Source organism: Dermacentor silvarum, chromosome 9 (assembly GCF_013339745.2).
Source record: "Dermacentor silvarum isolate Dsil-2018 chromosome 9, BIME_Dsil_1.4, whole genome shotgun sequence".
Classification (NCBI taxonomy): Eukaryota; Metazoa; Arthropoda; class Arachnida; order Ixodida; family Ixodidae; genus Dermacentor; species Dermacentor silvarum.
The window spans coordinates 95,778,203-95,802,150 of NC_051162.1; the positions used below are offsets into that span (position 1 = coordinate 95,778,203).

Below are 23,948 nucleotides of genomic sequence, written 5' to 3' on the forward strand. Positions count from 1 at the left end.
CGGTGAAGTGTGGAAGAGGATGATGACGAACCAGTAGTGTGCACTCAATCGGTGTCCAGCTGAGACTGCTCCGTCTTCCTGTTCTTCTGTCAGACGCCCTGTGGACTTACAAGAACATCTCGTGGCAGTATATACAATTTGAACATGTTTAATGAATAGTTGCTACAGTGCCAGGCAGTCAGCAATTGTTATGCTGGAGGTGTTCTTCCCAGCACATTTACAGTTGAGATGATATGTGTTACCCATTTTTTCAGAATATTTTGTTGGTTAAATGAAATGCTGCTAATGTACACATGGAATCAATGTGAAAGGGAATACTCAGTCTGATGTTAAAACTGTCGAAACTCCTCGTTCTCACACTGAACTCTAGAAAGCTTGACAAGGCACACTTTTCTAAAGGAGAACTTTTTAGAAATTGCTACAAAGTTAGATTTAAACTCTCGCTACTGCGATGTAACTGTTTCTTTAATGCTTATTAGGTCTTCAGTTTCATATTTAGCACCTTGAATCATTGAAAAGGTAGACAGCAGGGTCGCTTTCTAACTTTGTCAAGGTTTGTGTAGCAGTCATAAAGAGCTTTAAATATTAAAACATAATTTTCAAGAGACGTTGAAAACCTTTAAATTTTGTAATGGGCTTAAAATATTTGAATTTTGTTTGTTGGTTAAGCTTAGTGGATGCCATAAGACACCTCATCCAAGATTCATGGCAAGCAAACCAGACCTGTGAGCACATTTGGAAGGAGGTTTTTGTGTTGGTTGGCTTGAAGCATTTTCCTTTCTTCTGAAAATTTTGTTTGCATTAGTGTGGAAAACGTTTTTTTTCCTCATTGTTGAAGATAATGCCGTTGTTTTAAGCTGATAGACACAATGTGCCTTGAAAATGTTTTGTCAAAGCCTCAAAGGTCTTAAAAAAACCCCTTGAACTTTTTTTTATTCAACAGCTGCCGTGAACTCTGTTTGCATGAGTTGTCATTGGTCATTCTCTTACTAAGAATCTGCTGACAGATGGTACATTGTTGCACTGTTAACTGTTACAGAGTAAGTTTCACTGGATACTGCAAGCAATCCGGTCCCTGTGTCTCGGTGAAGCTGATTCGAAAACACAATCCATTTCATACCCATCACTGCCGTAAGTGTGCTTGAAATTCTTAATCATAGGGACAGTTTGTCACATCTAAAAACTTGTGTCGTCACCCTTGTCTGCACATGTCTGCACATGTCTGAACAGGGATGTCTGAACATGTCTGAACAAGGAACAGGGAAAAGAAAGTCAGGATAAGAAAGATAAGAAAGGAACATGTCTGAACAGGGATAAGAACGAAAAACGAAGGAGGCAGTATTAAGCCTCTGTTTTTTGAGCTGTAACCTCGTGTTTTTATATCCCTTTGTAAAGTTCAAGGTGCAAAGTTGCTTCCTGGGCAAAAATTTATTCAGCTCCTAGAAACATGTACAGCTGCAGCGGAAAAAAGATTAGCACAAGTGACCGATGACCGGAGCGGGGAAATTGTGGGATGCGGTGCTCTTGTTCCCGTGCACACTGGTATCTAAAGTGCCAGATGATTCAGGTTTCAAAGAGGGAGTGCCTGGCACTCTCGTTTTAGGCGTGCTAGGGAACAACAAACAGTGTCGCGTACAGCAATTTATTTGCTCGGGTGATCGGTCACTTGTGCTAATCTTTTTTCACTGCAGCTGTAAAGTGCAGTCCACCGTTAAAAGAGACTGTTGGCGCTCTAGCTGCAAGTGCAGGCTAAAGCTATGTCATTGAGTGCACAGGTTTGTAGAAAGGTGCCAGCGGTACGAACCACAACTCGTCTGCTGCGGTGCCGGGTACGCTTGCCATTGGGATATGTTTGCACGTGCTCTGCACGGTCTGTTTAAAAGTGCACCACACTGCGAAAAAGAATGGTTTGAGTGATAGGCAGTAGGCTGTTGCTGGTAAAAGCAACACATGCCTCATAGGCATGTGTTGCTGTGAGCGCAAGGTTGTGGGCTCAATTCCTGGACATGGTGTGGCAGAGGTGGTTGTGTGAAAACACTGGTGAGATTAGATTAAAAAAATTACAGGTTGTGACAATAACCCTAAAACCTTGCATATAATGTGAGGCTTTTCTCTTCTTCCTATAGATATTGGCTTGTTAAACTTGTTTTGGTATCATGTTCGCAGGTCAGGTTGTGAGATCAGAAAGTTTGCAAGCATAGGGTAAGCTGGACTGATGGAGGATAGTTATTATTAGATGTCCCTGAGATAGGACTAACTCAAACTAACTGCCATCGGTAATTACTGTGATATCCACTGTTGTTGATGTGTTTTTTCCTATATGGACCAACATTGAAATTTCTTTTTGGCTGTACTATGTATAACAACAACAATACTACTACTAATAATTATTATTTATGAACAATGTACAGGATAAAGTTACAGTCTGCACAAGCCTTATGGCCTGTGTGCATAGTTGGGAAGTTACAGTCTGGTTCACATTCGTAGGCTTGGTGACAAAGTAAACCAGTTAGCAAGATGGAGAACTTCCCTGCAAGAAAGGAAACAAAGCAACTGTAAAAAATATATAAATAAATTATGTTGAAAAATTTTGCAGTGACGCCAGTTATCATTTCGTTCTTTGCTGGTTTTCATTTTCACAGGCTTATCGTGGTCATCAAGTTGTCGGTAGGCACAAGACATGCCTACAATATCTGAAACCTTTTTTGATATTGTTGCCAGTTCTATAGCAAAGGAAGCATGACTGATCAGATTGTTCACGTGTCGTGTTCTCGAATGAGCATCTGTGGTTAACCTGGAATGTACGGCTGAGATACAACCGAATATCGGAAGAGTTGACCTGTGAGATTATATTCGATGATTGATGACTCTGCTGTGATGATTTTAGTGTTGTCTTTCCGGGCACGAAATTGCCCAATAAAGTGTGATTTTTGGCAGTTTAAGTAATTTCCTTTGTATTGCCCAACCTGCTTGGCCTTCGAGTGCACAGTATGCAGCAAATAAGTTTGCTACTGCAGCTTCTGTTATTGCCTGCATCTAGTAAGCTTTGAGACATGTTGAGTTCCGTTATGTGTTTAATAAATTATAATTTGCTTTTTCGTTACAGTCACCATTGCAGTTCCAGTGGCTCAGACGTCAAGGTGAAGACGAAAAAATCCTTCCGCTCTTGAAACGGGCACCTAATTTCTCCGCGTGCGAGCCTCTGTAGAGGTCCATAATGCGTGGCATCATGCAGACAGAGATTTAGTAGACAATGGACTGCTTGTTCTGTCTATCACTCGCACTTTCTCAATGTCTGCGCAATGGTGTTGCTAATTGTGGATACTCGCTGAATCGCAAGAATCTTTGGTATTCTATTGTACAATCGTTTCATGTGATAGGTTGTTAAGATGGTGACCAACTGCTCATGCATATTCTGGATCTGAGTCAAAGAATTTGCGCTTGTTCTGTGATGTGTAAATTTGGCATTGCGTTTTATTTTTTTGGTTAATGTGTGGGTATTTATGAGCTTTTGGAATGTGACAAATGACGAAGTTTTCAGGTTTCCCAAAGTTTTTCTTTGGAGTATGTGAATGGAGTTAAATTTTCAGACATACGTATATTTTTCTTATTATGCAAAGCAGCTATTTACCAGTGAATGGCAACATCTGGATGTGTTCATAGAACTCCAATATGTCAGTCATATTGTTTACTGACAGCTGATTGGATTAGGGTAGTGTCTGGCCTGAGTCCTGCTATGACTTTGTATGGATAGGTATGGATCTATTATATAAACCTAATCTGAAAGTTTCACTTAATTACCACAAATCTGTAAAATTAATTTTTATGAAAATACACTTAACTTAAATTTGTTGCATGTACACTGTGACTTATGTTTTGTCTGATTTTTTACACACTGTAATTGCCATCTTATGCGAATTCTGTTAATTTTTGGTGTGTGGCACCTCAAGAACTTTATGTAATTTGATGTATCAAATGTCGTTGCCTACAAAAGATAAATTTTCCCGTGTGACAGGGGTATTCATTGTGTTCAATGGGACAGTGGAGGTGTTCATCGTAGGGCAGTACAGTCACAGTACATGTGGCCGCTAATATTATTTATACTTATGATTTTTTTTTACAGCAAATCTTTGCACCTCCTTCATGGCTGTGAATTAAGAATTTTTTGTGCTGATCTCGACATTGAACAAGGCTTGCTTATTATTCTGTTTATGGAAGGCACATTCTACTTTTAGTACTTATTTTGTGCTTTCTTTTTATTGTGATGCTTCTTTTTTTTTTTTTTCGGGACCTCAGTTCTTTCATGGCAGGGTCGCCGTTTTGGTGTGCCATATATGTGGATATTTATTTTTAACTGCGAGAGGTGAACTTGTGTCATACCATATACACTCTCTTAGACGCTGGTCTTTTTTTATTTTCACAATCTTGACAAGGTGCGACCTTTACATAGGGCAACTTTGGTCCAATTTTTTCTGGCTTTGCATAATTGCCACGATGCCTTTGCACTAAAAGAGTGTACGTTATTGTTTTCATAATGCAATTATTCTTGCATGGGCACCACACACCAGGTGCTTGTGTAGTTCTCAACAGTGTCGGTGTTGCCGCTGCTCAGGCACTGTTTGGCGGCATATTCCTCGAAGCTGATGTCCTCCATGCCATCCATGACATTACAAATGCCTCTGACTTTAAAGCTTTTCATAGCGCCCAAAGACGTATTGCGCTTAGAAATAAGGGGGGAACAAGCTTTAATTTTTTATTTCAAAGATTGGCCTGCTAAGTTGGGCGTGTGGCTTTTACATGTGTGGCCCTCATTTGAGTGTATACGGTATTTAAATGTGATAAGTGAGGCATTCCAACTTGCATTCCTTGATCAGGGTCAAACTGTGCTTTTTGTGATGTTTACTTTTTGCATGTGTACTTAAGTTGCAGTAGACACCTTACGATTTTCTTGAGTGGGGCCCGTATTTTGAAACATTCCGTACTTCCCGTGAAGGAACTTTATGGAGGTAAACCTGCCTCATTCCGAATTCATATCATTCCTCTCAGCAACTGCTTAATGGAAACTTTCTTGGTGAACATTCAATTGAAGTAGTGCATTGGCCACCTTCTGCTGTGCTCAGCTCTGACATTGAAAGCACACAATTATCATGTTATGATCACTCACATTGCTCTATTTTCTTTGTGCCCTAAAATCTGCTTGAGGCTGACGACACTCACATGCGTACCTCCAATAGAACACCCGTATGGAATCAGCTAGCTCAGGACATGGGTAATTGGAGATCACTGGGAGAGGCCTTCGTCCTGCAGTGGACATAAATATAGGCTGATGATGATGATGATGATGTTGTGAAAATAAGTATTAGAGTTCGTGCATGCACTTCTTGCTTTGAGAAATGTATTGCGTCGCCTTGATGCCAGCCTTGTCATCAGTGTTCCTTGACTTTACAGGAGCATTTATGGTTGGGTAAATGTTGAGGATGCTTTTAAAGGGAGTCAGAAAATAAACACCGAATCAGTTTAGACTGATAAAATAATTTTTAAAGGCTCTGTGTTCGTTAATTTTTGCTGTAATAGGTTGGATACTAAATGAGAAAATGAGGCTCAATTTTACATTTTTTAAATCGCGTGCTGAAACCCTAGTACGTCCTGACGTCATGGCTTTCACATTACTTTTTTTTTCCATATTTAGGTGATTGTGGCTTGGGGAAAGCTCTTGAAAGTTGGTAAGTTCTGCACCTGGGTTGTTCAGAACACAATGTCGTCCATTTCTACTGATAAACGATTAACTAGATCTGAGCACTTACCGTCAAAATCCATGGCATTAAGCAAGCTGGTGCAGAAACTTCAACCAGGCGTCGCCATTTGTTTTTTGCTTTTGCATCTTTTCAGGCTTCCCAGCCCTCTTCCCACGGTAAGCGTGGTCTTGTTTGCATGTGTATGTGAGTGTGTTGGGGGGTATATTGTTGAAAGATAATTTACCAATTTCTGTTTAGGGTCCCTTTAAAAAGTCTGTTGTAGCCTAAGGACGTTTTTTATGAGGATAATGTTGAGGAAAGTGTGAATTTGTGAGGAAAGGGCTTGGAAGTAAAAGTGTTTCAAGACATATGGGCTTCTGTGTTGTGGAAGAAAGCATAGGCGCAGGATGTTTGTGAGGTTTCTTTTCATGAGTGTTTTGTAGATGTTATTGGAAACTTTCAGGGCACGTTTTATGTAGCAGAGACTGTGGGAGGTGCTGTGTTAGGCTGTGGAAGTTATTTGAGTGTTTCACCATGATACCTGCTTGTCAGTCCCTCAGTGTACAATTTAGACTGTCAAGTGTGCGCAGGTTCATATTTTGTCATAAGTGTGGTTGAGGGCTAAATTCTCAGAGCAAGTGCACATTTTTTTTTGTTACAGCTCACATATTTTGTTATTTGCCTGCACATGCAGCTTACTCGAATGAACGAACAAACAATATATACACTTTGTGTGTGAGTTTTAGGCTTGGGAATAAAAGTACGATGTTGTTGAAATCGCGTCACTTGTCATTTTTTGGGCTGGCTTAGTTTGGCCATTTTTTTTTCACATCTTATATTGCAAAAAACAAAAGTTTTAAAGCACAGAAGTTGCAAATAAGTAATTTTTTTCAATGCTACTTATGACTTAGCCTGGAATTTAACTATGTCACATGGTGGTTATACAGGGAAAGTATCCGCTGTACTTTTCAATTCTCATGCTAAAGCACAGTGGTTGTGACACGATTTAGTTTCTTCTCAGACTCAGACTTCTGAAAAATTTTGCAGTGAGGTGTGCATTAAATGACTATCTCTGAACAAGTCCCTACACCCAACAGTCTTGTTTTGGCTCACAGCTTGATGTGTGCACAGTTTGTTACACACAACTGCCCACAAAGGTTTTCGGAATTTGTGTGTGTGTGTGTGTTGCATTTCCTAAATTCCAGAAACTATACTGCCTTAATAAAATGGGACAGAATTATATAGTTTTTGGTATAAAGATTACAGCTATATACTCTATATACAGTAAGTCCTGGCTATAACGATGCTACTTGATTCAAAATATCTTTTGAAAGTTTCTAGTGGTGCCGACTGCACTGTGTGCATTTAAGACCTGCGCTTTCTTCGCCCATTTACTCTACGGAGGCAACATATACTCCTCTGACCACCCGCTTTAAAAAACTTAGAGGACGCATAAGCTTCGCCTTTAAAAGTGGAACGCGATAGCATTCAAAGATTCCTGACTGCTTCTCATGCTTCCCAGAAACTGCAGCTCGTGTAGCCGTAATGCTTTCCTACAAACACTGGCAGTGAATGCTATGCACGAAGACGAGCTTTCTGGTTCTTTTTTTTTCTTTTCCCCCGTACGGCGGGATCGACCACTGCCGCGGATGCGCGGAGCCGAGCGCCATCAGGTGGTGCTGCAAGGAACCGAGCAGGGCGGTGTGTTTCTATTTGCGTCCAAGCACAGTGCTCGACCGCTGCGCCGCCAAGCGCTGCTCGCGGGTACCACGCCTGTAGGTACTTCTGCGCCAAATCGCCCACGCCACGCTCCCTAGATCCATCTAGGTATTTGGTTTTATGCCCCTGGGGATTAGGGACATGCTCTCTCAACCGGCTCAACTCAACACCGCCTTCAGCGATGCAGCCTCCTTCATGCTGACAACCCGCTGTTTTGCGCACATATTGCGGTCTTCTCAAGAGTATGGAGAGGGAAGCATTTCCTTGTTTTTTTCCTGTACGTGTGATGTGATATTTTGGCATCATGTGTGGCGGCTGCGTCTTGCTGCTGCTGTCTGGGCTGGGAGAAGAAAGCAGGAATTTCAAGCCATGAAACGCACGCTTCCTTCCTTTGATGGCGCCTGAGCTTCACCGAAGTAGCAAATACGCTGCGAAAATTGTGGCCGCTGTGACAGACCAGTACACCAAAATTTTTTTGTAGTTGCTAACGCGCCCAACTTTATTTCGAACGCCATAGGGTCATGTTAACATTTGTTGATAGTGTTCTTGTAACCCAAGTGGCGTCGTACACACAATGTGCAACGATCGAGTTTGTATAGGGGCATGTTAACACGCAGCATGGAGCTTGCTTGTGTTTCAGTTTCCGCGTAACAGAATTATGTTTTTTCGTGTACTCAATTACAATCCGACGCTATCATGTGATATCATATGACGAAATATATAGGTGCAATAAGAAAAAAGAAAGAGCGCAATTTGCACTAGTGGTGCAAGGCTGGAGCCTGGAGCAAACAGCGAAGCTTTTGATCGACCTAGCTTATTCCGACGACGCTGTTTATTCAAACGCACTCTCGCGTTCTCGTTCTCGAAACTCGGGATCTTCAACTTGACGACGCCTCTTCTCGGCTGCAGATTCGGCACGGTATTCCAGATCGGTTCGCCGTCGACGCGCAGAACCTCGCTTGGCTGCACGACTCGCTTCAACACGCGGCCTGGTGAAGTGACGTCATGGCTAGACGGAACAGGTGCGTGGTCGTAGCAGCTCGGCGCGGCGGTGCGGAGCGGCGGCGAAGCGAGGCGCAGCTGTCCCAAGTGGTTGCTAGGCAACAAGTGGTGACGTCATCGCCGGGCGCAGTTTCTGGTCTACGCTATTGACCCTTTTCGCGGCGATCCCGTGGGCGCTGCCATGTTTGATTACGTGGTGAGGCGTCCATTGCTTGCCTCAGCTGCCTGCGTTGCCTTCGTGTTTGCAATGGATGTGTATGAGGCCGGCGCGGCTTAGCAAACCTCTTTGTTTCGGGAGATATCGTCGTCCACACAGTCACCGCGGTGACTGTGTGGACGACACGAAGCTTTGGCCACAGCTTCAGAGAACATGCAAAAGCGCTTTCGGAGCTGATTAAGCTTTGTCCAAACGACACAAGCAGCGTATATGGTGCTTGTTCTAAAAGCGGGGATAAATATGTATTCCAAGCTATCCAAGCTTTCTGCTTCCGGATTGAATCAGGATTAATGTGTCTTGCTCTTCGTTCTTTATTTGGCAAATACTTCGAAGCACCGGCTTGTCACGTTACTGACTCAGTTAAGTTCGTCGGCGCGGTCACTATCTCATTATTTTCTGCCTAATTGCTCGCGGGTGTGCTCAGTTCCGATAATTCTTTCTTACTGCGTACAAGGAAACTTAGCTATTTTATACATTTTAATACCTTGTAGCCATGCCCGCAGCCAGGAATTTTTTTCGGGGTGGGCCCACTTGCTGAAGGCCTTGACTATTTGAGGAAAGCACCTATTTTTCAATAATTACTTTCGGTAAAAATCGCAGTATGTAAATTATACGACTTTTTAAATAACATTTAATTAATAGTTGACAGCGCGAAGCGGGCTGTGCGTAGACTTGTGGCTGAAGAAAGGAGGGGGGGGGGGGAAGGGTCGCAATGGCGGCAAAGTTGGGAGCTCAGCCGCCCTTCACTGTTTATCGGGCGTCCTCTGCTCTTTTGTGATGCTTCGGGCTGATTCCGCGGCGGCCCGTTCGGCCGATGTACTCAGCGCCGTAGGACATGAGCACGGAAAGATCAAAATTTCGGGGAGGGGGGGGCCCTAACCTACGCTAGCGCAGGAGTGATTTGCCGCCCGCTTACCGTTTAAGCAGCAGGAATGCCGAAAAAAATTCATACAAGCAAAGGGTAAAAAAAACTGCGCTTTATTTTCTTTTACTTTGTGATGTACCTTCATAATTGATTTTACTCGCGTACTGCGTGAGCAAAAGCATAGACGCGTGGCTCACAGTCGCAGCTTCCCTATTGTCGCACAGACCATGCCGAACACCCATTGTCCACATTCTCCAACACCACCGTAATTTTGGCGGTTCGGTGTAACGTTGTCGCCCGTCATACGGCGGCCTCGATTGATCTTACGCTGGCCGCGAAGAAAGCATTCGTCAATTTGCGCTATGTTCCCGGGGCCACCGAGTGGAGGTCGCGCCAGGAGCTCGTCCCGCACGACCTCACGGGCGTAGTTCCTCCAGTCGGTGATGGCGTGCTCCGACAAAGCAAACAAGTCGCCGGTCATCTCCTGCAACATCCACGCGTCTATGCTTTTGAGGCGTCTATAGACCAGTCTATCAGATCTACCAGTGTATCAGGCATGTTATTTTATAGACCAATACAGGCTATCAATTTTATTAGTATATCAGGTCTGTCGTTTAATAATCCAATAAGATGAAACCTATGAAATATTTCTAGTAATTATTTTCCCTACGGCTCTGTCACAGACCCCATGAGCGAGGTGCAGACGCCGGACCAAATTCCAAAGCCGACTTATCAGCTTCCGAAAATAATCCCACGAAAGCAAGGACAATTAAGAGTGGGCCCTCTGGAGCGCCAACGAACGCCGGTTGCTGTACAAATACCGAGTCAGAGCCCAGAGTTGTCAAAACACAACAAAATATATTCTTCACACAAGGCAGTTACACGCACACTTGCACACTTAGGCTAGACACAACACAATACAAATCAGATGGGTATTCACAAAACACAGGAAAATAATTAATGACAAGCACTAAGAGTACAACACGTAAAGTACAAAATAAAAAGGAACACTAAGTGTCCAATCGTATTCACCAGTGTTGGTCTTGAAGTCAAACGATCTCGGCGTAACTCGGGGCAAATCTCGAAGAAAGAACTTCTTCCGGAAATGCAAACGCTCGATGAACTCGTCGACTAGCTTGCCGGGGAATCCCCTTCTTCCGCAGACGCTCGGTCTTCAAGTTACATCACTTCACCGGTGCGGACTGAACTCGCGAACTCCAAACTGACGATGCTCGCACGGCGTTTATATAGCTTCCACAGGCGTTCTCAAACCTTCCTATCGGAGTCGTGATCTCGTAGCATGGCCTGGGAAACTTCGAGGCTTTTCTCGTACCTTCGACCGCCGCTGTCGGAGTGTTGTGTGTGTGTGTGTGTGTGTGTGTGTGTGTGTGTGTGTGTGTGTGTGTGTGTGTGTGTGGGGGGGGTGATGCCTCATGCTGTTGGCGCATGCTCATGCTGTAGTTATCTCTCTCGACTCGCCGGGTGAGAAGGTGTCTCGGCGCGCGCGTGTGCTCTCTCTCCGGTTAACGTCGCTTCGTCGAGGCTCTTCTAGACGTTTCGGCGCCGTTAGCGTTGTTGTTTGAGGCGTATGCGCTCTCTCCCTCTGTTGAAGTTGTCGCGGGGCCGGCGTGTTCTTTCGCTGGCTTGCGTGACACGCGGCGCGTGCTTGGATTACGCGCTCTTTTGTGACAGGCTCGCAGCTCGGTTGCGCGTAAGTACGTTCCCTTTGCATCGGGGCCTGTGCATCGGCGGAGGAAGTCCAGCCGTCGACCACCACGAAAACGGGCGAGAGAGCCGAAGTGCTCTCTCGCAAAAGTACTTGCGGAATATTCGCTTCAAAGGGCCCCTTACCAAGACGAGCGCAGTGCGTACATTCCGCGGTGGCAATCGTGTCTGCAACGTATCGAACGGTTGCGCGGCGCCGAAAAGAGCTGAAACTTCGAACAGAACCCCGCGCGCCCTTCCTCTCGAGGGAGCCTAACTTCCAGCCAGTCAAGGTCGCATGTATAAATGCCGCTACGTAAGACGCATTGCCTGCAACGTCTCCGATTATGGCGCGTGACTTCGGTTATTAAATCATCCAATTCAGAAAGCGCAATACTGCCACTGGAAGTGCGCCGAGCAGCAAAAAGGGAAGAGGAGAAAGAAAGAAGGGTGGCGGGTGATGACGATGTTACCGTGACGCGGGGCCTGGGCTGTGATATGAGATAATTCTGGTATGAAAGGAATGTCACGTTGTTCCTGCGTTGAGCGTCGGGGTCCCTCGGCGTAACCGAGCGAACGAGCACAGCGAAGAATGAAAGAGCGAACGCGGTGCGCAGCGGGGGATGAAAGACGGCGATAGAGCAGAGAGCGCGAGGAGGAAGGCGGAGGAGGAGGGTGCAGCGGAACCACGAGGCTGAAAGCGAAGGGGGAGGGTATGGCGAAAGCGTGAGAAGAAAAGCAAAGTGCCGCGCAAGCCATGTTATGCGGCGATGATCGCTACGAGATGGCGCCAGAGTAGCGCGCGTCGTCTGTTCACCGATGACGCCACCGATAAGGCATGCGGTGAGGGCGTCCACCGATACCATATATAAAATGCGCTGCATGAGCGGAGTTCAGTCTGCGGCGGCTTCTGTGAATGGCGCCCACGCGTCACCCACGCGCTGCCTCTCTCAATCTCCCGATTAGCGGGGCAGTCGCGCCACACTTCGCTCCGTTTGCAACGTGCCGTCCGTGCCAGCCAGTATAGCGCGAAATGAAAACGCATATAGAGCTGCGCTCAAATTTCGCATGAGGGAGTATCGTAATCGTCGGTGAATTTTTTTTTGCCGCGTCTTCTGCATAGCTCGACAGCGCCGTTCACACACATGTCTGTTCTTTCACCGTGGGAGCAACCAAGGAGGTTGTGTCACCTGCCGTGGTTGCTTAGTGGCTATGGTGTTGGGCTGTAAGCACGAGGTCGCGGGATCGAATTCCGGCCACGGCGGTCGCGTTTCGAGGGGGCGAAATGCGAAAACACCCGTGTACTTACATTTATGTGCACGTTAAAGAACCCCAGGTGGTCGAAATTATTCCGGAGTCCCCCACTACGGCGTGCCTCATAATCAGATCGTGGTTTTGGCACGTAAAACCGCATAATGTATTTTTTTTCTGTCTTTCACTCAAGGGGCCTCGGCATTTACGTTGGAGGCGGTGTCGCACCTTATAACACTAATAGACGTCAGGTTACCTGCCTCCTGCCTAACGCCATTTCTTCCTTTTAACTCGCTAATCCATGGTTCAATTGAACCCAATCTTGATTTCCCGCAGTTTCTAAAGCCTTTACAAGGTGCGGGATTAGCTTCACGGAACAATGTTAATTCGTGGCCCACGGGGTGGACTTGGGTTCGAGTACAGGTCGGCGTTTCCAACGACTCTATACAAATGTCGCAGCCGCCTGCAACGCTGGCTTCACCACAATGGCGGGCGTTCGGAGGAGAAGCTTGCTTTCGGTGACGTGGTAAATCGGGAACAGTTGAATATGAACAGTTGCATGGGCTGTAATCTTCGAACTGTCGCACGCATAAAAAAAAAGGTAAAAAAAAAAACAAACCGAAACAGTTGTGGAATAGTAAATGAATGGGCTAGTTGGTGCTTTAAGCGCCAAATTGGGTAAATCGAGAACTATAGAAGCGGGCTTCCCCACACTATAACCCTTGCGGAGGAGAAACCAGATATACAAGAAGTATCCGTACAGGAGCGTTTGGACACGCGCGGTTTGTTGACATTCGCCATAGCCTTCATATAGTTGCCGCATTCCCGTGCGGCACACTGAACGCAAATGAGCTTATTATCGTCCCAAAATCAACGAAAAAAAGTGTCAAGACGAGCAAAAAGCGGACAACAATATCTTCTTCCTCATGAACAGCACAGAATAGGCAGACAGCGCAACGACGATTGCTGGTTAAGTAGCTATCCGACTGGTACAACCTAAACGCGTGCGTTTCTTCACTCCAAATCTGCCAAAGATGGCTTCACACTCAAGCAAAGATATTGATCGCTGGGTGACCCAATTGTGACCCTTATTTCTTATTCATGGTGGGGGGGGGGGGGGGGGGCAGCGCAAGGAAGCATTGCGAAGGAGGCCGAAACGACAAACATTCTTTACATATTACACATTTATAAATTTCTTTACATACTGCTTGTGACAGGTCTAGGTGGACTCCTTGAAGACGCGAAAATTTCGTGTAATTTATTGTGGCAGATTTCCGGGATGAATGTGTCGAAATTGGCACTAGTCTTGTTAATTCCCTCAAGCAGGCATGACTTTACTATACTGCCCAGCTTCAATTTCGCAATTGCACGTGGGCTTATAACGGAAATATTTAAAAAAATCTTACTTAGTGAGTCTGCTTCCTACAAGGGCACAGCAATTTGTCTTCGGGTAATCCATCTGAGGAAGCCGAATCGTGCTGTGTGCTCAATAAGATTTAAAAAAAAATGGTTTTGAACTCAATAAGTTGCTAAATATCTTGATAAGCTTTTCAAACAGAACCTTTATTGGTCTAGGCAAACGAGGCGTACTGAAGCCATACGTCAGGTGGTGCCACTGCTCTAGAACGAGATGGAGCGGCTGTCCATTAGCAACAGCACAGCATGTATCCCATCACGCCATTTCGCGCTATGCGCGCTTCGTCAAAACTGCGTGAGCTGCTGCCTGGCGCAATAAGTTGCAGTCAATAACGACCACGCCACGAATGTGGAGGTGAATTTCTGTCACTGTCAAACGTGTGCGTGACAAAAAACAACCGAATTGGACAAGCATCAGACAGGTGGCCCACTTTCCTGAGACATTCGACGGAAGAGATGATGGACAGCATACAGTGATAGGCACAGCTACGGTCTTGTACTCACCCACCACGTATCTCGGCTCGACGGCACCTTCGTTCAGTGAAGGGCTAAAACGCAACGGCATCCGCCCTAATGTATGTTGGTCTATAGCTCATCCGTATTATCCTTCAATGCACGGCAGATGCCGTTGAACTGAACGACAAAGCAAGCGCATCTATAATAATGCAGAAAAACTCAATACGGCGCAACTGTTCTTTCTTTCGGGGATGCATATGAATGCGTGCATGTCCGTTACTTCTTATGGGTATTCGAAAGAGACGTTAAAGCCAAGTTGTCTCAAGGCCTGAGGAAATAAGGGATGGGAAGGCAGTGTGGTGACACCCGTCAGACACGCTTTCCATATCCTCGAGCCTTCGCGTGTTTGCCGTTCGTTGTTATGACACGGATTGATGTCGCACGCTCTGAGGCGGTTGTACTTAAAAGTTTCTTTTCAGGCACAACCGAATAGGACTGTTAAATACGTTCAGCGAGTCGGTTCGACCGGTCGCTCGGTTATTTCACTGCGCGATGTTGCGCTCTTTGTCGGCTCTGCAGCGCATCGTTCGAGAGCGTTCTAGCTGGAAGTGTCGAAGTCTGTACACGCGCAGTTCCGCAGAAGTACATCTTCGTATCCTGACTGGGTTCGCCGAGAAAGGTTTTTCTCGCTTATAACTTGCATTCATAACGAGGGTTGCTCTAATTGTTTGCCCTTCGGCGTATCGCTCGAGAAGAGCGTTCTGAAGACAGAAGTGTCGACGTCTGCATACGCATATCGCTTCGCAGAAGACACCTTGAGAGTACTTGCCGAGAAAATCTTTCTCACCGAAGCTCGCGTTCATAACGAGGTGTTGCTCTTTGTTTGCCCTTCGGCGTATTGCTCGAGAAGAGCGTTCCGGGACCAGAAGTGTAGACGTCTGTATACGCACATAGCTTCTCAGAGGACGCCTTATGACGACTCGCCGTGTAAAATTTTCATCACCGAAGCTCCTCGCATAGCTCGCGTCGATAACACCGCGTTTGCTCTTCGTCTGCACTGAAGCGCGTCGCTCGAGAGCGTTCCATACAGAAGTGTCGAAGTCCGTATAGGTTGTCTCTTCGTAGAGCGAAGACTCCGTATCATGACTTCATTTGCCGAGCAGCGCTTTCTCACCGTAGCTAGGATAGCTCGCGCCTGCTGCTGCTTCTTCGTGCCGAACGCCTGGCGAAGCATCGACTTGGATCGATGCGAAGTGGACTTCGGTAGCTGGTACAGCGCGTACGTGGCGGCCGTCGTCATCTCGGCGATCACGGGCGAGGGCTACCTGTTCATCCGCCACATTTTCGTGCCGAGAGCGTACGCCGAGGACTTCTTCGAGAAGCTCTACCTCGGGATGCACATTCTCGTCGCGGTCAGGGTTTTGAGCAACCTCAGCTTCTTTGTCGCCGGCAATCGCACCTTGGTGGAGGCCCTGCGGGACGTCAAGCGCCTGGAACGTTCCATCGGGTTCAGGTATGCCACGCCGCGAGGCAAGATGTAGGTGGCGCTGATGACGATAAGAAAAGACGAGATAAGCGATAGACGTTAGAAATATCGGTGGGGAAAAATGCAAGGAAGGGATTGATAAGGCCGTATCCGTTACAGGCATAGGTAACGGTACAAGGTAGGTATTGAAGTTTTAAGGAAGAGAAAATAGATTAAGGAGATGTAGACAAAATGCTATGCTGGAAAGCCATGTATGGCATACCTAATTACCTCAAGCAGCCTAGGTGAATATTTGTCACAACCCCGTTTCAAAGGGCATCATCATCATCATAAAAGCTTTAGTTTTAACGATGAACATATACGTAGGAAAATTTGTCGCATTAAAGAGAAATAGCTACATTTTCCGGACTGTTGCAAGGTGATTCTTGGTTAGCTAGGGTTTTGATTTTGCTACCGATTTTTCCTAAAGTCCGTAAATGAAACAACAATGAATCACAGAATTTAGAACTCCATAACTTCACGATAAAAACGGATGTCGCAATTCGGTAATTCTCATCTGTTACATCAGATATGGGTACGGACAAGAACGAAGACACGGACAAGAACGAGAGAACAAGACGAGCGCTAACTCTCAACTGAGCTCATCTGTTAGATCGTATAAATCGGACAAACATGTTGTGGTGATTAGTTTAGGGGTTATTAAAACCGTTAGATAGCTGCCGTGAGTTTAAGCAAAAGTCGCGTTCACCAATTCCTGATACAAGGGACTTGGGTTAAGCCGACAAACCTGTGCTGCAGTCAAGCGACGTGCGCCATTGTGATGGTTATACACGGGCAGTTTCCAGTAGCCGTGGTTACCTATAGTTAGCCGAGGCTACGAATTTAGCCGTGCTAAATGAGTGCGCTGGACCGCTACGTATACACCAGTGCACAAATATACCGCAGCATGCCGCGCTTCTTCTTTCGCTTCCTTCTCATTCGCGTAGTTTGCTGCGACGAAATCCTCAATGACGTATACGCTCGACAAAACTTGTAGCTGCTACAGTCAAGGACACCTTCCCGCCACCGCTTTCTCTCCGTAGCAGTCAACGATGCCCTTCGCGGTGCGAGCCACGCAAGATACTCCACCTATGCCGTTGCGTGCAACCAAGCTTGCACACGCAGCAGTATTGTACGCGTTGCAGAAAAGAAGTAACCGATTATGATTAGAATTACGTGATTGTTTGCAGTGACCACTGCCCCGCGAGAGTATAATTGGGCAATTAGTAAATAGTAATGTATTGCTTCACGTTATGTTCCTCTGAACTTTTATTAACGCCGTACAAATACTGCGAATAGATCGAACGGACCAGGCTCTTTCAGTGCGCCCTCTGCAGTCCTTCTCGTGTTGTTTATCTTCTTGTTCTTTCCGGGGATTTAAGGCCAGGCACGGGAAAATCATGTTGCCGTGCATGGGGGGAGCGACCTCAACTGGAAAACCAAATGAGAGCCAAGCATGTTCTTGCTGTGGAGGCAGAACATGTGGCCAATGTTTTTTAAAGCGAACCTTTCTTAGGGTGCCTATATGCAACCCCGTATTACGGCGTTGCATGTAGGCACCCTAACCTTTCTATGCCTCACTGATCCGTCCGTGAACGCCGAAAACGCACTGCAGGAAAGCCAACTTACACTATGGAACTATGTGCGCATCTGCGCACTCAATCGTAGAACACTACAGCTTACATTCGCAGTTGTACCGATAAGAACAATGTGAACTGGCAACGCCACCCTGCCCAGACGAACTGTATATATCTGCATTGCATTACGCGCGTCACGCAATGCATTCCCGGCCGTCACCATGGGTAGGCCGCGGGTGCAGCGCATCGCAGAAGAGGCTGCCGTACGCGAACGTAAGCGCGAGCGCGATCGTTCCCGCAAGGCCGATCCCGTGTATCGGCAACGCCATGCAGTCCGTGAAAGTGTGAGTATGTGCTTGTAATCAACGGCTACATGATCTAAAGGCTATACAACTTAACGAAATGTGTCTTCATTCAACTTCTACGTTCAAAAAATACAATCCTAAACAAGCAATCAAATCACATATGCATCGCCTCGGGTCGCTCAGCATTTCTTGGGTTCGTTGCGTGGTCGTTGGCTTTGGACTTTGACTTTTGATTCAGTTTGCATGGGAGAAAGCTTCGCGTTCAACCATGTTTCTTTGAGAAAGGGACTTTGATTTTTTATAGCACCTACATATTCTGTTTATTGTTCTTGGCGTTTAATTTATACCTCAGCAGTAATTTGGGCTTTTATACGTACCTCACCAAAGTGTTTGCCTGCTGTAAGGGGCACAGCAGGCAAACACTTCTTACACAAAATAGAAAGCTTTAGATTAGGGGACGCAAGCGTTGGGGCTCCCTAATGTAAAACTCTCTAATATATGTAGACGAAAGTCATTAATTGTATCACGGGTTCGGTCTAGGAAACTAGCGCGAGCCAATGGACCAAAATAAAGTTTTTCCATCCATCCATTATGAGCCAGACTTGAACACATGGTGTGAATAAGTAACATTTTCAAAATACTGGCAATATAATATTCAATGTTGCTAATAAAATATTGCACCGCAAAAAATTGCACAGTTATCGAATTACAAGGAGCATAATGCGCTGATTTCGTAGGTTATAAAAACTCTTCGCTGAAAATTAAAGCAGTTTAGGATGCAGTTTCCTGATTCTGTATAGTATTTTACACAAACAATGAGACTGAAGTGTTCCATATAGATGTCAAACATTATTCAATGTGTCATATACCGAGTATAAGAAATTACGTAAACGACGCATAAAATTGACACCGCGTTCATGTGCCATCTCACACAATCGCAGGTTGTCGCCTAATTTCGCTACACTGCGGCCGAAAATGTTTGGTACATGACAATTTCAGGCAGTTTTTTCCCCCTTTCATGGCAGTTCTACCACCCAGCGGATTTCGACAGAAAAACGTTTGCCATTATTTGCGGTCTGATCGTTGTTCCTGCCTTGCTTGTCTTTGTTCTGCGTCATAGAGAGAGATAGAGAGAGATAGAGAGAAACTTTAATGAATAAAATAAAATTTAAGGTCCCGTGGTTGGGGGCCCCCCTAGTGCAAGGGCTTCAGTGGCACGAAAAAAAAATCGCGAATCCGTGATTTTGATCATTGACGTCACTTCTCCAGGTTCCAAGAAGAGGGCAGCCTGGTTCTCCTAAAGCGTCGCACGAGGCTGGTCGTGTTCGCCACGTTTGTGCTGTGTTTCGGGTTGAGTCGAGCCTTCACCGTAATCCACGTGGTCACGGACACGCCGGTGCCTTGGCTCCTGCCCCTGGTGATCGGCGCGTTCTCGGTTTACTACTGCGTCATCGAGATGATGGCCGGGATCGTCGAGAGGTACTTCTGCGTCGTGTTGTCGCGATACGTCCAGTACCAGGTGGGTGGGTGCATGGCGCACTCTATGATGCAAGTGGCAACAGTTTCTCTTTATTCCTGCTGCATGAAGCCCCATCACAGATGGATGGTCAGCGTGCACGAAATTTCATTCATTCAGGTAATGCATGCACGTTTCATTAATTACTGCGTTCATTCATTCATTCATTCATTCATTCATTCATTCATTCATTCATTCATTCATTCATTCTGTTAAGCAAAATGTACGCTTTTCGTTCATGCAGTCGACCATTCAGTCAATACATGCACCTTTCAATCATTCTTTCATTGATTCGATCAATACATGCATATTTCATTAATTAATTAATTCATTCATTCATTCAAACCACCAACCACAGCATCAAAACCTGTGCAACTTCACAAAACACACAAGCACAAACAAACGAGCTTCGCTATGAAAAAAAAGGACAGTCGTTTAAGTATCCTTCGTGATTTGAATGCGATAGCATTCTGACGTGTCACGTGTCATGACGTGATGTCATACATGAGCATCTCGGAATCACTTTCACTTCTATCACGTGACCGTGATACGTGACATCATACACTGTCACGCTTCCTTCACAACTCTACCTTAATCCACCGTAATTCACTCTAATCCACCTTGTACTAATTTGTACCAACCTTAATCCTTTTATTCCACCTTGCTCTATCTTGTACCAACCTTAATCCACCTTAATCCAGTTCAATTCACCTTCATTCACTTAACTTCACCTTAGTTCACTTTGCTCCACCTTAAGTCACTTACTCTAACTTCTTATAACTTTAATTCACTCTAATTCGTCTAAGTTTACTTTATATAATTTTAATTACTCATAATTACTACTCACCAACGTTGTTATGACATTTACTATCTTCTGCATTACTGTAATACCGACCTGCCGTGGTGGCTCAGTGGCTAAGGCGTTGCACTGCTGAGCACTGAGGTCGCGGGATCGAATCCCGGCCGCGGCGGCCGCATCTCGATGGAGGCGAAAGCCAAAACACCCGTGTGCTTGCGTTGTAGTGCGCGTTAAAGAACTCCAGGTGGTCAAAATTGATTCGGAGCCCTCCACTACGGCATGCCTCATAATCAAAACTGGTTTTGGCAGCGTAAAACCCCAGAAAGAAGAACAACTCCAATAATACTGACGTCATACAAGACGCTGATTACGTCACATGATGCGACGATGATTTTTGGTACCAGTCGTTGCCTACGACGCCGGCGTTTTCTGCCTCATGGGAACATATAATGCTTTCGCATTAAAACGCCTCCGCAGGTAGGCCGCGCCCACGAGCTGCTCGGCGATCATCGGACGTGCCCACCGCTGCAGTCGACGCGCGACCTGGCGGGAGCCGTGGACAGGCTCCGGGCCAGCATGGCGGCTGCGGCCAGGATAGTTCGGAAGGTGGACGACTGGCTGCGCTGCGCCGTGGTGGCCAACTTCCTCAGCTCGGCGCTGTCCGTGTGCGTGGTGGCGTACGCCGTGGTCGGCGCTCAAATCAGCACGGACAAGTTGCTGAGCACGGTAGCCTACTCGGCACTCACGTGTTTTTCCATCGCCGACGCGTCGCTATCGGCCGGTGACATCAAGGAGCAGGCGCTGAAGCTCAAGGCCGTGCTCGACTCGGTGTCTGTGCTGGGCCTTCCTCCGAGGGTTACCTGCCAGGTGAGGCCCGCGCCTCGCGATAAGCAGCAGGCTGTAATCACGGGGTATAGGAGGGAGCGCCGCGTGACAGCCCAACCATAAAAAAAAAAAAAAATCACCGCCCCTTGCACTTCGTGAAGATGGTCGAACAGCGAAGCTTTGAACCGCGCTACTTGCGGGCGATGGGACGCGTCGGCGTCCACGGGTGACGGTGTTCCTAGCGCGTTCCTCACGCTTTTTCTACGACGTTCCCAGACAAGAGTCCTTGACCAAAGCTCGTATATACAACCAACGCTAACGCGAACTCCTCTCGCACCCTCCTCCGTTGACCTACTTTTTTCCTACAGCGCCATTGGTTGGTGCGCCTCACGGTGTCCCCTCTAACACGAGTATTAGACGGCGCGACTTAAGTCAACACCCTACCCGCCGTGGTTGCTCAGTGGCTATGGTGTTGGGCTGCTGAGCACGAGGTCGCGGGATCGAATCCCGGCCACGGCGGCCGCATTTCGATGGGGGCGAAATGCGAAAAACACCCGTGTACTTAGATTTAGGTGCACGTTAAAGAACCCCAGGTGGTCCAAATTTCCGGAGTCCCCCACTACGGCGTGCCTCATAATCAGATCGTGGTTTTGGCACGTAAAACCCCATAATTTCATTTTTTTTAAGTCAACACCCTCTCCCCGTTCTCCTTTTCATCTGCACCCTCTCACAGCATTCTCACAGGGTTGAGCTGTGACAGTCACTTAACAGTCCTCTCCTCTCCCGCTAGGTCACGTGGCCCCTTTTTAGCGAACTCCGACAACGATGGCACAGGGTGCGCATAAACAGCTTGAGCGGTGGCCATCTTGAGGCTCATTCCGATTCTGGCGAAGCCGGTAAGAAATACAGCTTCGCGAACACAGCATCCTAGTAAGAATTAAAAAATTAATAAAATAAAAAGCACCACGATGCCGGCTATTTTGCTGTCCAAAGAAGATGGCGGCTTGGAAACTCGATGGCAGGTCACGTGCCCACAAGGAAACGTAGCAATGCTTTCTCATGCAATTTATGTAAGCTACGTTGTGTTTTCCGTATGGTTCACGCATGCAACGCGACAAAATACAATGACAACGTGTGGCTTTCTTAGTTTTTCCTTGTCGAAGGCATGGTGGCGTCTAGTCGCAGATACGTCTTCCAAGTGCGTTCCGTTATTTGGGCTCGAAGCTGTCTTCTTAGCAGTACAGGTAAACTCTCTTCAATGCTGGCAAGAATGTGAACGTATCCTCAGTCACACTGCTCTTGATGAAATGCAGCTGTACGGACACTCCAGGCGCGTTCGCGCTCATGGTGCCAAAGCTGAGCTGTCCCAGATGCGACGGCGCATGCGCCACCCCGCCTACTTATTGGAGGTCACGTGGTTTATCGCGGGTGCGAGGGCGAGCAGTTAAGGCGAGAAGGCTGGTGCCTCGATGCAGCGTGCTGACGCAGCACGCTGTTTTCTTTCCGCGAGTCGAAGGGCAAATGGAGTGGCAGCACGGAACTTTCGCATTGGAACAAGGACGCGCGCTCACCGCAGCCGGTGCTTCTCGTTACGCCAGCGTTGTGACCACTATAGTGCTCGCGGTCGTGGAGTGACTATTGTTCATGGGTGTCTTTGGATGCGTGACGCAACGCAGGCTTAGTAGGCAAGCGAATTCTTACGAGATTGCTATATATACTTCTAATCAAACTACCAGTGTTATACTAGGTATGAGCCTTATTAGCACCATGATTCCGGTAACCCTGGCACTGCGTGTTTGAAACTCGCGTTCGTCTGTGTAGTATTTGTTTATGTTTCTTGTTTTCTTTTCCTTCTTCAGTGTCGCTAGAGTTGTGTATTTAGAATTTATGGATAGCCAACTCCAGAGAGGCAACTGCCTACTTTTCTGCATTAAACAAGAATGTAAAACGTTTATATGTTTTTAGGTGGAGCTTTTCAGCATGACCATCGACGAAAAACAGCTCTGCTTCACTGGCTCTGGATTCTTCACTGTTGACAGGCCCATGCTAACGTCGGTAGGTGAAACTTGTAGAACGTTTCAAAGTTGAGCGAGTTGGCTAAGGGTTTACAGGGCCGAAAGGGAGGCGCGCAAACACAGACACGAATAAGACGAATAGCACTGCGTTCCCTCGAACAATGCGTAGTGAAGTTTTCTGTCATCCTTTTTAGCGCGATAGCGTTTAGGGCCCCTTGTCGCAGAAAATCTGGCGTCGGCAACCGGCGTGTGATCGCGGGTGGCGGAGAAAATCATCCAACCACGTCGACCGCGCAGGCCCTCCACGTGGTGCAAGGTTTTGGTGAACAAAAACTGAATTTCTCACAGTGAAATCCGTCAGAAAAATGGTAAAGTACGACTTTACCATTCGGCGTCAGATTCACCGTCGGATTGTTTACCAATCGGCGTCGGATTGTAGTTTGAATGTACGAGAAAACTCAAACACAAACCCCTTTTCCATTATTTCTACCAGACCTGCGCGAGTCGGGGCAATAGCAAACAAATTATTAAAATAATAAAAAGGTGCTAGGGCCTTCACTTTTTAAAATAAGACCACTTATATTGCCCCTGGTAAAACGTCTTTCCAGCAATGCATTTCAGTTTAAAAGTGAAGCCGACTTTAAACGAATCGGTGTAAGCTTGGTCTTTGTAAGCTGGCTTTCCCACGTTCAGTGTTGCAGTGAATGAAGCCTACTTGCCGTATACGAACGATGCGATGTGAACGGGTCCCGATAACGCTATCGCGTTCTACTCTTAAAGGCGAAGCTTAAGCGTTCTCCAATTTTTTCCGCCACTGTCCGATCTTTCAGTTGTTAGTCGGCGTTGGTGCTGTCCTTAGTGTACTAATTTATTCTAATTGTACTCGCTGCAGTCAGCATGCCGGGGTGCTCTTGCGGACATCGGCTAATTCCGCCATATTATCGAATTCACCTTCTTGCCAGCTCTGATTGGCCCAGGGGGCTTCTGCGGCTTCTCGGAATGGCTCGAAATGCGGCGATTA

At 46.5% G+C, this 23,948-nt stretch overlaps 1 protein-coding gene across 3 annotated transcripts in view; it reads left to right on the top strand.

Moving 5' to 3' along the window:
• LOC119463399 (myosin-6-like) overlaps positions 1–23,948 on the top strand; it is a 78,408-nt gene that overhangs the window by 29,814 nt on the left and 24,646 nt on the right. For all 3 annotated transcript variants that reach the window (XM_049655543.1, XM_037724245.2, XM_037724246.2), the window contains exons 17-23: positions 1,040–1,131; positions 3,107–3,140; positions 5,690–5,723; positions 5,890–5,911; positions 19,042–19,291; positions 20,565–20,954; positions 22,878–22,967. In XM_049655543.1, the coding sequence (XP_049511500.1) occupies positions 1,040–1,131; positions 3,107–3,140; positions 5,690–5,723; positions 5,890–5,911; positions 19,042–19,291; positions 20,565–20,954; positions 22,878–22,967 (912 nt within the window). The remainder of the gene's footprint in view (positions 1–1,039; positions 1,132–3,106; positions 3,141–5,689; positions 5,724–5,889; positions 5,912–19,041; positions 19,292–20,564; positions 20,955–22,877; positions 22,968–23,948) is intronic.